Source organism: Scyliorhinus canicula, chromosome 9 (genome assembly GCF_902713615.1).
Source record: "Scyliorhinus canicula chromosome 9, sScyCan1.1, whole genome shotgun sequence".
NCBI classification, from domain to species: Eukaryota; Metazoa; Chordata; class Chondrichthyes; order Carcharhiniformes; family Scyliorhinidae; genus Scyliorhinus; species Scyliorhinus canicula.
In genome coordinates, this window is record NC_052154.1 from 28,752,325 (window position 1) to 28,768,433 (window position 16,109).

The 16,109-nt window shown below is 46.9% G+C and overlaps 1 protein-coding gene across 4 annotated transcripts in view; it reads left to right on the forward strand.

The window, feature by feature from the left end:
• The window catches only part of LOC119971178 (myosin-3), a 1,049,419-nt gene that overhangs the window by 693,497 nt on the left and 339,813 nt on the right, over positions 1–16,109 (forward strand). For all 4 annotated transcript variants that reach the window (XM_038806379.1, XM_038806381.1, XM_038806380.1 and 1 more), the window contains one exon: positions 8,813–8,992. In XM_038806379.1, the coding sequence (XP_038662307.1) occupies positions 8,813–8,992 (180 nt within the window). The remainder of the gene's footprint in view (positions 1–8,812; positions 8,993–16,109) is intronic.

Sequence of the window (16,109 nt, forward strand, 5' to 3'; positions counted from 1 at the left end):
GTTTGGTACATGTGTGTAAGATTTGATCAATATTATCTTCTTTGAGGGTATAACAGTAATGGTATAATAGGAGGGAGATGAATGAATTAAACGCTACAAACAATGTTTTCTATTTTGCTTTCTGGATGCATCTGAAATGCTGTATATGTGGCTGCAACTTAATTTCACTTAAAAGCAATTTTAGCTCCATTTGCAAGAATTGGAAAAAAAATGGGTTGATGTGGCACAGCCTGAGTCAGCAATTCAGAGGGTAGGCAGTGCCAGCAGTTTCCAGTGAAAGTTGCTCTCCCTAATTTGAGTAAAATGGCACATGAAAAGCTTGCCTACACAAAATGGTCTGAAGCACATTCTCTTCAAGGAGTGAAATTTTCTGTTCAACATTTTACTGTGGCTGTGAAGAAAGGGCCTAAAAAATACATTTTCTAAACCTCGGTGGCCCTTATCTCTCATTAACAGCAGCTGACTTCCCTTCTTGATTCTGAGCTATAAAAAGCTGATATTCCTTTAGCACTGTCCTCCTTTCCATCCACAAAGTTATCTTTTATATACAAGGTGCCAGCAGCATTGGTCCATAACTTCCTGGTTCCCCAGTGTTGCATTTAGGGATACCCCAATGATGCGCTGGGGAATCTTACTAGTATAAGGTCTTTCCTATTTATTCACTGTTTATTCCCTTATTTCCCTTTTTTAATTTTGTCATTACATTTTTGATCCATGGATAATTAATGGACATGTGTCTTTAAGGCAAGCAGCATGTACCTTTAATTCAAGTAGAAGAATCCAGAAGCCTGTGCTGGTTTGAACTGCATTGCAGACTGTCCACCTCAAGATCTTATCATTCTTGATCTTGCCCCAGTGTGTTATTGAACATGAAGGCTACCGACCATTGGTCAGTGAGGAGAGTGAATCTCCTGCCGGCCAGGTAATGCCTCCAATGCCGCACAGCTTCAATGATAGCTTGGGCCTCTTTTTCGACGGATGAGTGCCGAATTTCTGAGGCATGAGGGTGCGGGAAAAGAATGCCACGGGTCTGCCTGCCTGATTGAGGATGGTGGCTAGGGCGACGTCTGATGCGTCGCATTCCACTTGAAAGGGCAGCGTCTCATTTACTGCATGCATCTCGGCCTTGCCGATATTGGCTCTGATACGGGCGAAGGCCTGTTGTGCATCGGCCGTCAGAGGAAAATTGGTGGACTGTATGAGTGGGCGGGCCTTGTCCGCGTAGTTTGGGACTTACTGGGCGTAGTATGAAAAGAACCCCAGGCAGCGTTTGAGAGCCTTGGGGCAGTGGGGGAGGGGGAGCTCCATGAGGGGGCACATGCGGTTGGGATTGGGCCCCAGAACTCTGTTCTGGACCACGTAGCCGAGGATGGCTAAGCGGTTCGTACTAAACACGCACTTCTCCTTGTTGTAGGTGAGGTTTAGGAGAGTGGCGCTGTGGAGAAATTTGGTACGGTTGGCATCGTGGTCCTGCTGATCATGGCCGCAGATGGTGGCCCGCAAACCGTATTGGTCAACCATTCGGTCCATCTTCCTTTGGAAGATCGAGACCCTGTTGGTGACGCTGAAGGGAAACCTGAGGAAGTGATAGAGGCGACCGTCTGCCTCGAAGGCCGTGTATGGACGGTCCGCTTTACCGATGGGGAGCTGGTGGTTGATGGATTTGAGGTCTACCGTTGAGAAGACCCGGTACTGTGCAATCTGATTGACCACATCAGATATGCTTGGGAGGGGGCACACGTCGAGCTGCGTGTACCGATTGATGGTTTGGCTGTAGTCCACGACCATTCTGTGTTTCTCCCCAGTTTTAACTACTACCACTTGGGCTCTCCACATGCTGTTGCTGGCCTCGATGATGCCTACCCGAAGCAGCCGCTGGACCTCGGACCTCATGAAGGTCCTGTCCTGGGTGCTGTACCGTCTGTTCCTGGTGGTGACGGGTTTGTAATCTGGGGTTAGATTTGCGAAGAGGGAAGGTGGATCCACTTTTAGGGTCGCGAGGCCGCAGACAGTGAGGGATGGTCGGGGCCCGCCGAATTTCAGGGTTAGGCTCTGGAGGTTACACTGGAAGTCCAGGCCGAGTAGTGGTTGGTCGTCGCTGGTGTCGGATGATGGGGTGCCCGTGGGGCACGGGTCCTGAAACGCTTGTGCACCACCATCTCCATGGGGGAGACGGGATAGCGGCGCCTGAAGGTCTTGGGGCGGACAAAATGGCGGCGCCCATGGGCTGCATGTGGCGGGGGTTGAGAAAGATGGCGGCGCCCATCGGCCGCACGTGTCACGCAGAGGGGAAGATGGCGGCGCCCACTGGCTGCGCGTGGTCTGAGGGGGAGATTGCGGAGGACAAGATGGTGGCGCTCACTGGCCGCGATTGGTCTGAAGGGGGGAAGATGGCGGCGCCCACTGACCGCGAGTGGTCTGTGGGGGAGAAGATGGCGGCGCCCACTGGCTTCACGTGGTCCGGGGAGGTGAAGATGGCGGCGCCCATTGTCCGTAAACGAGGGGGGTGGGGGTGATAGCGGCGACTGCCCTTCTTACCGCAAGCCTTACAAAGGGCAGCGCGGGCCGGGCAGCATTGGCAGGGGTGTTTCTGCTGGCCGCAAAAGTAACATCGGGGACCCCCGGGGTTTGCTGGCTGGCGCGTGGCGCAGGCGTATTGGCTGGGTGAGGCCCCCGCTGGGCCGGCCGTCTGTGGGGTCCACTATGCGTAGGAGGGGTGGTCCGCCGTCTGAGGGTGTAGGCCTGAACATTGCACGAGGCGACCATCATAGAGAGCGCTAGCTTCTTTGTCTCTGTGAGATCGAGCGTGGCCCCTTCTAACAGTCGCTGGCGCATGAGGTCCAACCCAATCCCCATAACAAAATGCGTCCCGCATAAGGAGGTTAGAATGTTCAGTGGCCGTAACGGCCTGACAGTCATAGTCCCGGACTAGTGGGATTAGGGCCCGCCAGAAGTCTTCTATGGACTCACCAGGGAGTTGAGAACAAGTGACGAGCACGTGCCTGGTAATGAGCGTGTTCGTCTTCTGGGCGTAATTTTCTTTAAGTAGCGTCATGGCTTTGGCATAGTTTGGCGCATCCTGGATCAGTGGAAAGACGTTGGAGCTCAACCTCAAGTACAGTATTTATATTTTCTGAGCCTCTTGAACAGGGCTTGGCGCCGAGTTAATGTATGCCTCGAAACAAGCTAGCCAGTGCTGAAAGTCCTGTTTGGCGTCGCTTGATTGCGGATCCAGCTGCAGGCGATCCGGTTTGACACGCAGGTCCATCTTTTGAAATTCTTAGAGCAATAAACTGATGCACGATCAATTGCACAAAGACGTGAGTGGGATACAACTGAGGCTTTATTGCTCTAAGATGTGTGGCCCCCCACAGCAGCTTGCAAAATGGTTGCTACACGGAGGACACACATATTTATAAATCGGCCTACTGGGCGGAGCCAGCAGGCAGGGACTACCGTCGTACCTGTAGTACAGGTCCTACCATACATCACCTAATATAGGTGCAACAGTGGTTTACCACAGGGTGGTCACCTTGTTGGTGGGTCACATCCTGAATTGCTGGTACAGGACATCCCACGTCTGCTGCACTCAATCCAGTAATCTGGTCAGGGCACCCTCCAATAATTTCACGGACCATGTGAGTTCCGAGAGAGCATGAGAGGGTTCAGGAGAGGAATTCGAGAAAAAAGTGTGTTTGAGTCTTTAGCAGGGGATATCCTAGGACGAAATCTGGCCGAAAGCTCTAGGGGAAAAGACAGCAACGCCAGAAGCAGCTGACTAGATGGTCTCCATCTTTGTAAAGAGAGGGTGGATGAGGCAGAGATAATTAAGATATTTTGTACCTGAGAAGAGAAGCCTTGGGTTATCCTTGCATTCCACAATAATCCTGGAATAGTGATCATTATTGAGAGAGAAAAATAGGAGCCCATAATGCTTTATATGGCACAGAGAGATTTTGGGATGTTGGCTCAAGTGTGCATTCCTTTAAGTTTAGGCAGATGAAATGAGGATGTCACCGTGGAATGACCAGGGCATGAAAGTAATGGTTTTAATAGGAACAACAACATTAAAGGTAGAAGTAAGATTATGATTGAGCAGATTGGTAGCTGACAAAATTATATTATGAATGAAGAGAAAATGGCAATTTGAAAGTGCAATTGCAAATGAAAAACATAGAGGGAAATGGGATTGGGAGAAGGAATGGAGATGTGAGTGAAGAGAGGTATAACGTAGTAATCAGAGATAGCCTTATCTGTGACTGACGCACATGAATTGACACAAGTAGCGAGGTCACATCTGACAGCAAGGTCAAAGGGGTGGCTGAGAATTGGATTGACGCAGATCGAGCTTCTCTGAAACAAGCGTCAGGAATACATTAGCATGTCATGCATGCTCATTAAACGTAACCTTGTCAGAATTAAGTGTACCTTTTCAGTTAAGTAATCAGTGAACAGGAAACACATGTCTTCAGATTCATGATTGCTTAACATGGCTTGCAGCAGGCGAGTTAGTCTTCCTGGTGGATTTGAAGTGATTCGGAGCTGCATTTTTCTCGATGAGAAGTTTCAGGAACGGGGGAGTTAATAATTGCGATCGAATAGCATAAGTTAAAGCGGAACAGGGTATGGCTGTCCAAGGGAGGAATGTGAGAGTGAGGTGGCAGCGCCAGAAAGTCTCATGGGGTTAAGAGGAAGGAAGCTGAAATATACGGGGAAGATCAGTGAATTGGTCAGTCAAACATGATTTAAAAAAAAACATCTTTTCATTGATTTTCAAACTGGGAAGAAGCAGGGAAACGGAGAACAATGCATAGTCATCAATTCCCCCCCCCCCCCCCCCCCCCCCCCCCCCCCCACACACACACCACACACACAGACACACACACAAAATTATACAAAAAGTAAATGGTAAACTTTGTTTTAAATTTAGAGTACCCAATTATTTTTTCCAATTAAGGGGCAATCCACCTAACCAGCACAACAGCAATCAGTTCTTTGAAGCAAGAGACAAATGATTGCCATCTACAAAAACATTTCTCAGTTGAACCTTCGTGACCTCTATCTGCAAACGTAAAAAGAACATCAAGACTTCTAACCAGGATGGAGGACTGGCTGGTTTGGGGGATGTCCCGGTTAACAAAATCCACCTACAAGCTATTAATGCTAATACTGGTGGATACGGACTTGCATAATTTCCTGTCAGATAATAGGGCTATATTGAACCTCCATGGAGGTCGACAGTTAGCATTGGGTGTAAGATCCAAGTCAAGGGAATGGGGTGTGTGCTCTGACCTGACTATGGCCAAATATGGGCGGCACGGTAGCATAGTGGATGGGTGGCACGGTAGCACAGTGGTTAGCACTGTTGCTTCACAGCTCCAGGGTCCCAGGTTTGATTCCCGGCTTGGGTCACTGTCTGTGTGGAGTCTGCACATTCTCCCCATGTCTGCGTGGGTTCCTCCAGGTGCTCCAGTTTCCTCCCACAAGTCCAGAAAGATGTGCTTGTTAGGTGAATTGGACATTCTGAATTCTCCCTCTGTGTACCTGAACAGGCGCCAGAGTGTGGCGACTAGGGACTTTTCACAGTAACTTCATTGCAGTGTTAATGTAAGCCTACTTGTGACAATAATAAAGATTATTATTATTATTATTCAGCTGCTCTTTACTGCTGGGAGAAGAGCTTTGTCTCAGGAAAAATAGTCGATATGTGAATAAGCGTGGTGGAAAATAGGAGAAGTTTTTTGTGCCTAGATGTAGGAAACATTAAGGGTGTACGCATCATCTTTGAGTCATGAAGGAAGAGAGAGCTTTGGAAGTCCTAGAAAGGACAAAGGATTTGAGCGATCTTACTTTGAGTCCAAGACACGTTTCAAGTCCCCTCCAAAGATAAGATAATGGGTGTCTCAGTGGGAAGTGATAAATTTTGTGTTGTTCCAGTTAGTGGCATAGTTACCAAGACTACAGGGGTCTGAAGAAGTGTGCCACTAACTATTGTGAAGTCAAATATGGTTGCGGGGAGATCAAAGATTACATAGAACATAGATTATATGGAGCAGGTCAATGTTACCCTCAACTGAGAGTTGAGGGTAACTGAAGGAAAGTCAAGGATGATAGAGGGAAGGTCAAGGATGATGGGGGATGTGGGGGAGTTCCACTGAACCATTGGGAAGATCGAGACTCAATGAGAGCTGGCCAAGGGTAATGGGGTTGGGTAGAACATCTCCAATGGCAGGGTGAAGAGTGGATGGAGGGAAGGTTAAGGGCAGGTGAGGCTTGCAGTTTCAGACTCAGTATGTGGATATGGCAGCATTAACAAGCAGAGTTCTCCAATCAATATCAAGGCTACAGTGTGACGGGCGGAGACCAGGTTGTGGCTAATGTGAAGTACACGGCTCCCCATTGGTCAAAACTCAGAATGGGAGGGAGGACCTCCTACTCTCATCCCTGGAAATCAGGATCTCCCGTAATTCCTGGGCAGCTTTGTGGAAAACCCGCCAGGATGCATTGCTGAATCTTGGGTCCATTCTTTGTCCACGTTCAGACATTAACCATTTTGGCCTGGGGTGGGAGCAGCTTCAGAGAGCAAGGGGTGGAAAGGTGGTGGCAGCAGTTGCAGTTCCCAAAACCTCCTCTCAGACTAGAATAATGCTCCTGTCATCCTGCCATGGACCTGCGGTCCCGCCGGCAATAACCTCACCACTGCAGGAAGATTATGCCCATGAAGAGAGAGATTGAGGGAAGTGAGGAAGAAGTGAATTCACAGGAGAATGAACATAATGAGCTGGGATGGAGATGGAAATCGCTGAGGATACAAATTCTCTTGGGGCAGAGAGGGATGCAATGAAATAGTCTCAATGAGGAACTTGACGTGCTACTTGTGTGAATTGCCAGATTTTGGATTTTAGATGAGAGGTGAGGGGTGTGGAGTAAATTGAGATGTTCAAAGGAGAAGGTTCCCAAAAAGCAGAGGGACAGGCCAAGGTGTAACTTGATGATAAAAGTCACGTCACAAATGCATTTAAGCGGGGTAAGTGGAAGGTATAGTCAGGGGAGCCTGATGGCATCACCCAGGTCTCAATCAAGGCCATGGTGTAGATGCAATCATCCATATAAGGCTCATCAATGGTGGGAGTCTTGTTCACAAGTGAATGAACATTCTGGAGGAAGGTGTAGAGAAGGGCAGGCATAGTTGAGCCACTAACAAAGTTCACAATATCAACATTGGGAAGGGCAAGTAGGACAAAAAGACAAATGGCAAGATTAGTCCTCAGTAGGCAAACAGGATGGAAAGTGTTACAATTATGAGTTTTATGAGATTATTATAGTTTGGGACTGTAACTTTAAATTTACAGTTCTGTGGTCTGCCTGGCAGTTCGATCGGGTAGTTTGATTGGTAGAGATTGTTGGAGATGTTTTAGTGAGAAGAGGTGCAAGGTGTTTACACTTGGAGGCAATACAATCATAGAATTTACAGTGCAGAAGGAGGCCCTTGGAAAGAGCACTTTACTTAAGCCCAAACCTCCACCCTATCCTTGTAATCCAGCAACCCCATCTAACCCTTTTTTGCACCCTAAGGAAAATTTAGCATGGCCAATCCTTCTAACCTACACATCTTTGGATTGTGGGAGGAAACCGGAGCGCCCGGAGGAAACCCGCGCACAAACGGGGAGAACGTGCAGACTCCACACAAACAGTGACGCAAGCCGGGAATCGAACCTGGGACACTGGATCTGTGAAGAAACTGCCAAACACTGTGCTACTGCGCCATGCCATGCAGCAGTCTCTGAGTTTACAACAAATAGTCTAAGTCACCCAATGTCCCAGAAAGGTGTTGACGGTGTGGGTGTGTAAAAAATTATCCTGTAACCTGGAAAAGAGCACAGCGAGTCGCTATTGCCTTCTCAAAGTATATCTGCAGGGAGTCCTTGTTCCCTGGCCTCCAGTGGATAGATGACATCTTTTTCACTCTCTGCCTCCTGTATTGAGGCCTCCAGTGAAGCATCAGAAAGTCTGATAGCCAATCCTTTGCCTTTGTGTGCCATTCTTACACCTGTCCATGGTAAAAATCATTTTGAAAATAATGTCCGGCACCTGCTCTTCTTGTTTCAGAAGTGCAAGTTGACTCGATAAGTATTGCAAGCTTCCTGAGTTTATGCTAGCCCCTCACAATTTGCATCCCCTGCTCAGACATATGGTCACTCAACAGTATTAGAACATAGAACAGTACAGCACAGAACAGGCCCTTCGGCCCTCGATGTTGTGCCGAGCCATGATCACCCTACTCAAACCCACGTATCCACCCTATACCCGTAACCCAACAACTCCCGCCTTAACCTTTTTAGGACACTACGGGAAATTTAGCATGGCCAATCCACCTAACCCGCACATCTTTGGACTGTGGGAGGAAACCGGAGCACCCGGAGGAAACCCACGCACACACGGGGAGGACGTGCAGACTCCGCACAGACAGTGACCCAGCCGGGAATCGAACCTGGGACCCTGGAGCTGTGAAGCATTTATGCTAACCACCATGCTACCGTGCTGCCCCACCATGCTACCGTGCTACCCCACCATGCTACCGTGCTGCCCCACCATGCTACCGTGCTAAGTATTCTTAGCACTGCCTGCACGCTACGCTTATTTAAACGAGCAGGAAGTTCAGAGTTTGTTTGCTGCCTGTATTGGAAGCAAGGGATATGTGTGAATAACACATCGTGATCTCTGCACCTGTATTCCAATCTTATTCAATTTTGCAGCCATTGTGATTTTGACATTTCTGAAGTGACTAAAACGAAATTCTTTATTTTTATAGAGGATGAAATTGGAGGAAGAACTGAATACAACTGATTTTAAAGCTGCTTCTTTGAGAGCCAATTTGCAAAACAAATCGGAAGAAGTTCAGAAACTCACAGAACAACTAGAACAATCTCAGGAAGCTACGCATCGGATGACTGGAGAACTAAATGAGATGAAAGCTAACGTGAACATTGAAGTAAGTGTATGGATTGGCAGTACAGAGGGTTCAAAGGGGAGAGATGGGGAGATGTTGGAAGACATAGAAGATAAGACGAGGAGTGGGAAGAGTAAGGCCAGAGGGAGTGAGGAGACCTGGAGTCTTGCCGGGTTAGTTAGATTGCATTGCTGAGCCTCTGATGACCTCCGAATATACCAAAGTGCTTTACAACCAATGAAGTACCTTTGAAGTGTGGTCACCATTGTAATGGAGAAAACATGGTAGACAATTTTTAAACTGCATTGACCAACTAGACTGTTGCAGTGATGTTGTTAAGAGGTAAATATTGAAATCCTTTTCACTTCTTCAAAATAGTACCATAGAATCGTTTACATCCACCTGGGAGGCAGACAAGCTCCCAGTCGAACATTCCTGCTGAAAGCTGACACTCTTGAAAATGTAGTCAGTCTAGATTTTGTGCTCCAGTTAGTGGAGTGAGGCTTCATTGCACAACTTCTGCCTCCACCGCTGAGCCATAACTGATGGTATGGAAAATTACCCAGGGTGGTATGAGGTGGGAATTTTCCCGAGGCTGGTGTAAATTTGCTCACTGTGTGGGAGCAGAAAAGTCTTACTGCAGGGTGGGGACCTGGGCTACAATCCTAGGTATAAACATAAACAGTGAGTACACTGTTATGGGCCAGGGTTTAGAGAACCCCAAAGTGTATCATGGAGTTCACCTGACCCACAACTTTTAATAGATTGTGGTATGGGGAGCATACGGTCCACTCTACAGATGCGGTACAGCAGAAATGAAAAAGTATTTTTTAAAGCAAAACAATGTTTATTCTATGAACTTAAGTTAACCTTTTTAAAAACAAACAGTAAACATCTTAGCAACCATTAATTCAAATACAACCCACAAAGAATACAACACTAAGTAATCCGTAAGCTGTCCTTTTAACATCCAGAAGACTTAAAAATAAAAAACTTTAAACAGAAGCACATTAGGTTTACATTCACTACTGAGGACATTTATAATTCTGAATTCACCAAATGATCAAGAGATGGTATTTTCATGGCAGAGAGATCAACAGTACTCCTGCTCTGTCTGGCTTCAGCTCCAACACTGAAAACTAAACTAAAACACACCCTGCAGCAAACAGCCTAAAACAGAAGTAAAATGCTGACACAGCCCAGCTCCACCCACTCTCTGACATTACTGCAGTAATAAACACCCATTTCTTAAAGGTACTCTCACTACAGATACTTGTACAAACACCCATTTATAAACATCCATTTCTTAAAGGTACTCTCACATGACAACACCAGAGAACAGTGACAAAATGATGGAAACAAACCAGTAACATAATGGTAAAATGGTCAATGCCTTTATTTTTGTCAGTGCATTTTGAAGGGGAAATTAGTAGCAAAGAGAATGGCATTTTTGCTTTCAGTGATGTGTTCATGTCAAAAATGGTGACCCTCCACCGCACAGGATCAGACTGAGAATAGCAGAGGAAGTATGCTTAGGAAAGTATGCAGCAGTAAGTCGGGGATGTTCAGTGTCAGAAATGAAGGAAGTGGGGTGCACTTGGGATTCAGATAAGAGGTTGACATACACTTTAGGATAGAGTTGCCAACTCTTGTTTGGTGAATTCCTGGAAATGTAGTCACATAACTTGCCTTCAGCTGCCCTAGTTTCCCATCTGTAAAAGAACTAATGAGACACAAAGAATAAACAAAGAACAATACAGCACAGGAATAGGCCCTTCGACCCTCCAAGCCTGTACTGGTCATGATACCAACTTTTGCCAAAATCCTAAAGAACAAAGAACAAAACAGCACAGGAACAGGCCCTTCAACCCTCCTAGCCTGTACTGGTCGATACCAACCTTTGCCAAAACCCTGAAGAACAATACAGCACAGGAACAGGCTCTTCGGACCTCCAAGCCTGTTCCAATCATGATGAAAAACCCTTTTTTAAATGCCCCTATTGTGTCTTTCTTAGATTTTTGCAGCATTCCTGGAGACACCCAGAGCAATCCAGGAGGATCGGCAACCTTAATCTGAATTGGTGCTGGGTTTAACTATTTTGCACAGATTGTTTTTTCTCCATTTTAAGTGGAGGGTGGGGGACCCCCTCAGGGGGGTTGGGCTTAGACGGGGGCTGAAGCGTTCCAGGTCAGGGGTCATTCCTGGGGCAGCGGGGTTCATTTGTGTGGTTTGTGGGTGCTACAATTATACATAAAGGGATTGTGATGGTGGGTGCCAAGGAGTGCTGAGGAACAAGCATGAAGATTGGCTGCGGGGAGGGTGCGCGGTGTCAGCCAGTGATTTGTTGGGCATTTGAGGGGTGGCAGGCATAAATGATGCCAGGAACGAGGTGGTAACTTACCCATGTAGCTCGGTGGAGATCATTGGTCTTCTTCCGCCATTGGATGCTGGTCCTCCTGGTTATGCTGCCTGCATTGACAGACGCGGCCACTGCTTCTCAGGCGGTATTTATTGGTGACCCTGCTGCTGGTTCTCCGACCACCTCCTGTCTCGCTTGGACAGCGTCCAGAAGCCTCATAACGAGGTGCAGGCCTGCGTGTTACCAGCTTGTGTGTTGGCTGAGTGAATGATGAGGGAGCGTTGAAAAACAGTTCCTCTTGTTAGCGCCGAGACGCTGAGGTGCGAGTCTGGCGAATCAGACAGCAAGACAGCCAGTTTTGGTAACATACTGCTGGGGACTCACTTTTGGCATGAATTGCTGCTGAATGCAGGTCACGATCTCGCCAACGAATCTCTTGAGCAACATCCCGCCAATCGCGCCTGAAATAATATTTCCGTGAAATGTTTTAACTAGCTTTCTCTTACAATGAAGAACAAAATCGCAACACTGTGAGCGCCGGGAAACACACAGCTAAACTGGCTCGCTATGGAACTTTGGTCCCATTTAGTTAAATCATGCCCTAAGTCTGGGCACTGAAGGCCTAGGTAAGTTCAAGGGGTCCTAGGGCAGGGAGGGGAGGGAAAGCCGAAGGTTTGGAGAGGGTGATCAGGGTCTTTGGGGAGAGGGAGGTCTGGTGGTCACCAGACCATGCCGGGGGGGGGGGGGGGGGGGGGGGGGGGCCTGATTCCGAAATTGTTTCTTATAGTGGTGCTCCTCCACCCTTTCCTGCCTGAGATCTAACTTAGTTCGTTTTGGCCTTAATTGGAGCAAGGTAGGGCTCCCCATCCAATTCTTTGTCTACCCCAATGTGAATCACTGTGATCAGGGCGACTGAGAACCCAGAGGGAGCCCCGTCCCTTCAATTTCATGCAGCATCCCGACTAAAAACCCACTGATGGAGGAGTATAAAATTCTGGCCCTCGTGTTAGTGTTAAGCTTACAGCATGAGCCCATAGTAAAGGAAGGCTTCATCCATTATTCTCCATCAATATGCTTTTGAAGAGAACCCTAGTCCCTGGTTTATCAGTGTATTATTATATCTATTTCTTAAATCATGGATGTGTCAAACACAGAATGACAGAATTGTTACGGCACAGAAGACCATTCGGCTCATCATGCCTGGGCCGTCTCTCCAAATGAGCTTTATGACTTAGTGCCATTCCCCTGCCTTTTCCACATACTCCACATTTTTTAAATTCAAATAATCATCTAATGTCCGCTTGGATACCTCAATTGAACCTGCCTCCATCACACTTCCAAGCAGGGAATTCCAGGCCCAAACCACACGCTGTGTGAAAAAGTTTTTTCTCACATCATGTTTGCTTCTTTTGAAATCACTTTAAACTTGTGTTTGATCTTTTTACCAGAGGGAACAATTTTTCCCTTCATACTCTATCCAGCATCTTCATGATTTTGAACATCTCTATCAAATCTCCTCTTCCCGTTCTTCTGTCCAAGGAGAAAGGTCCCCAGCTCCCAAATCTATCCTCATAACTGAAGTTTCTCAACCCTGAAACCATCCTTGTAAAACTCCTTTGCAGTATCTCCAATGCGTTCAAATCCTTCCCATCGTGTGGCACTTTTAATAATAATTAATAGTAATCTTTATTATCACAAGTAGGCTTACATTAACATTGCAAAGAAGTTACTGTGAAAAGCCCTCGTCGCAACAACCTGGCACCTGTTTGGGTACACAGGGAGAATTCATAATGTCCAAATTACCTAACAGCACGTCTTTCGGGACTTATGGGAGGAAACCGGGGCACCCAGAGGAAACCCACACAGAACGTGCAGACTCCTCACAGACAGTGACCCAAGCTGGGAATCGAACCTTGGACCCTGGCGCTGTGAAGCAACAGTGCTAACCACTGTGCTACCATGCCGTCCACTCTGTTATGCCACCCTGAGCAAATGCACGATTAATTCCAGTCCCACATGCCCTGGAGTTACAACACAAGTGAATCAACGAATAATTCTCATAAAAATTCCAAAAATCTTTGGCCCTTGGCTGCCCAATAATGACCAGGCTTGTAAGTTGAAACACAATTACTGCGTAGTTATAACAAGATTAATGGTGAAATACGCAGCGGATACAGTTGGGTAAATATTAATAAGTACCTAACTCCTACTGTAACTTACCTCCCCCAACACTCAATATACATGCATACGAACACAGAGAGGGAGGAAAAGGGAAAAGCTAAAAAATGTAAATGAAAGCGAAAAGAGTCTTTGCTTCAGATGATGATCCTGTGCAGGCTTTCTCCACATTAACAGGTTTTATGAGTCACAATCCTTGCTTTGCAGCCTGTACTCTCAATTTTCCTGGTGAAGAAGTCTCTATTTCATCAGGCTTTGCTTTACGTTTGTGGCCTGCCTTCGGGTCCATTTTCAGGAATCCAACACGCACAGGCTTATTGGAGAGAGAGAGAGAGAATTAACTGGAGAGGCTTTGCAGCAGTTTTCCAGAGCAGATTTTGTTTGATCTTTCACTTCCTCTGCCAGAACCAAAAGTGGCTCTGAGAAACATTCCCGTGGGATAATATCCAATCAACACCTGTAACCAAGCACAGGCTTTTGGGCCAGTTCCTTGGCCACCAGCCAACCAGCCATATCAATCAAACTGAGTCATCACTCTAAAACAGTACCTCCTTATTGATCCTGCTTTTTGAATTAAAGGAACAGACCTCCACTTACTTCTACTTGAATTAAAATAACAGGCTGCCTGAAAGACACACATTCATAAATTATCCATGGATCAAATATGTAACGGCAAAAATAAAAAAAAGGAAACAAGGGAATAGAGAGGGAATAAACTAGAAGGAATATGAAGAACCCTTACAGGTGCCCAGAGCTGCACACAATACTCGAGCTGAGGTCTAACTTATATAAGCTCCTTGCTTTTGTCCTCCATGCCCCTATTAATAAGGCCCAGGATACTATCTGCTTTATTAATTGCACTCTTCACCTGCCCTGCCACCTTCAATGATCTATGCACAAATACATCCACTTCTTATTTGAAGAATAAGACATGTGGGTGATTTTTTTTGTCCTTTTTCATAGCAAATGGGCAAAAAATCTCGGATTTGTTTTTATTCATTTATGGGATGTGGGCATCGCTGGTTAGGCCAGCATTTATTGCCCATCCTAGTTACCCTTCAGAAGGTGGTGGTGAGTTGCCTTCTTGAACCACGGCAGTCCTTGTGGTGCAGGTACACCTACTGTGCTTTTAGGGAGGCAGTTTCAGGATTCGGGCCCACCGACACCAAAAGAACTGTGATATATTTCCACGTCAGGGTGGTGAGTGACTTGGAGGGAGGTCCCCAGGTATCTGCTGCTCTTGTCCTTCTAGATAATAGTGGCCATGGGTTTGGAAGGTGCTGTCTATGGAACCTTGGTGAGTTACTGCAGTGCATCTTGTAGATGGTACACATGACTGCCACTGTTTGTCAGTGGTGGAGAGTTTGAATGTTTATGGAAGGGAGAGCAATCCAGCGGGCTGCTTTGTCCTGGATGGTCTTGAGCTTCTTGAGTGTTAGAGGTGCACACATCCAGGCAAGTGGAGAGTATTTCATCACACTCCTGACTTGTGCCTTGTAGATAGCGGACAGACTTTTGGGGGAGTGAGTTACTCGCCGTAGGAACCCTAGCCTTTGACCTGGCCGGGTAGCCACAGTATTTATATGGCTAGTCCAGTTCAGTTTCTGATCAATGGTAACCCCCCCCCCCTCAGGATGTTGATTGTGGGGGATTCGATAATGGTAATGCCATTAAATGTCAAGGGGTGATGGTTAGATCCTCTCTTGTGGGAGATGGTCATTGCCTGGCAGCTTGTGTGGCTCGAATATAACTTGCCACTTGTCAGCCCAAGCCTGGATATTGTTCTGGTCTTGCTGCATTTGGACACGGACTGCTTTATTATCTGAGGAGTCGCGAATAGTGCTGAATATTGTGCAGTCATCTGCAAACATCCCCACTTCTGACCTTGTGATGGAAGGCACATCATTGATGAAGCAGATGATGATGGTTGGGCCTAGGACACCACCCTGAGGAATTCCTGAAGTGATGTCCTGGAACAGAGATGATTGACTCCCAATCACCACAACCATCTTTCTTTGTGCCAGGTATGACTCCAACCAGCAGACAGTTCCCCCCCTGATTCCCATTGATTCCAGTTTAGCTAGCGCTCCTTGATACCATACTCGGTCAAATGCTGCCTTGACGTCAAGGGTAGTCACTCTCACCTCACCTCTGGCATTCAGATCTTTTGTTCATGTTTGAACCAAGACTGTAATGAGTCAGGAGCTGAGTAACCCAGGCGGAACCCAAAGTGAGCACCCGTGAGCAGGCTATTGCCGAGTAAATGCTGCTTGGTTACACTGTTAATGATGATGGCGAATAGACTGATAGGAGGGTAATTGGCTAGGTTGGTTTTGTTTCTTGTTTCTTGTGTACAGGACACATCTGGGAAATTTTCCACATTGCCAGGTCATGCCAGTGTTGTAGCTGGACTGGAACGGCTTAGCTAGGGGTGTGGCAAATTCTGGAACACAAGTCTTCAGTACTATTGCTGGAATATTATCAGGATTCATAGCCTTTGCAGTATCTAGTGCCTTCAGCCGATTCTTGATATCACGTGGAGTGAATCGTATTGGCTGAAGACTGACATCTGTGATGCTGGGGACCTCTGGAGGAGACCGAGATGGATCATCCACTCAGCAC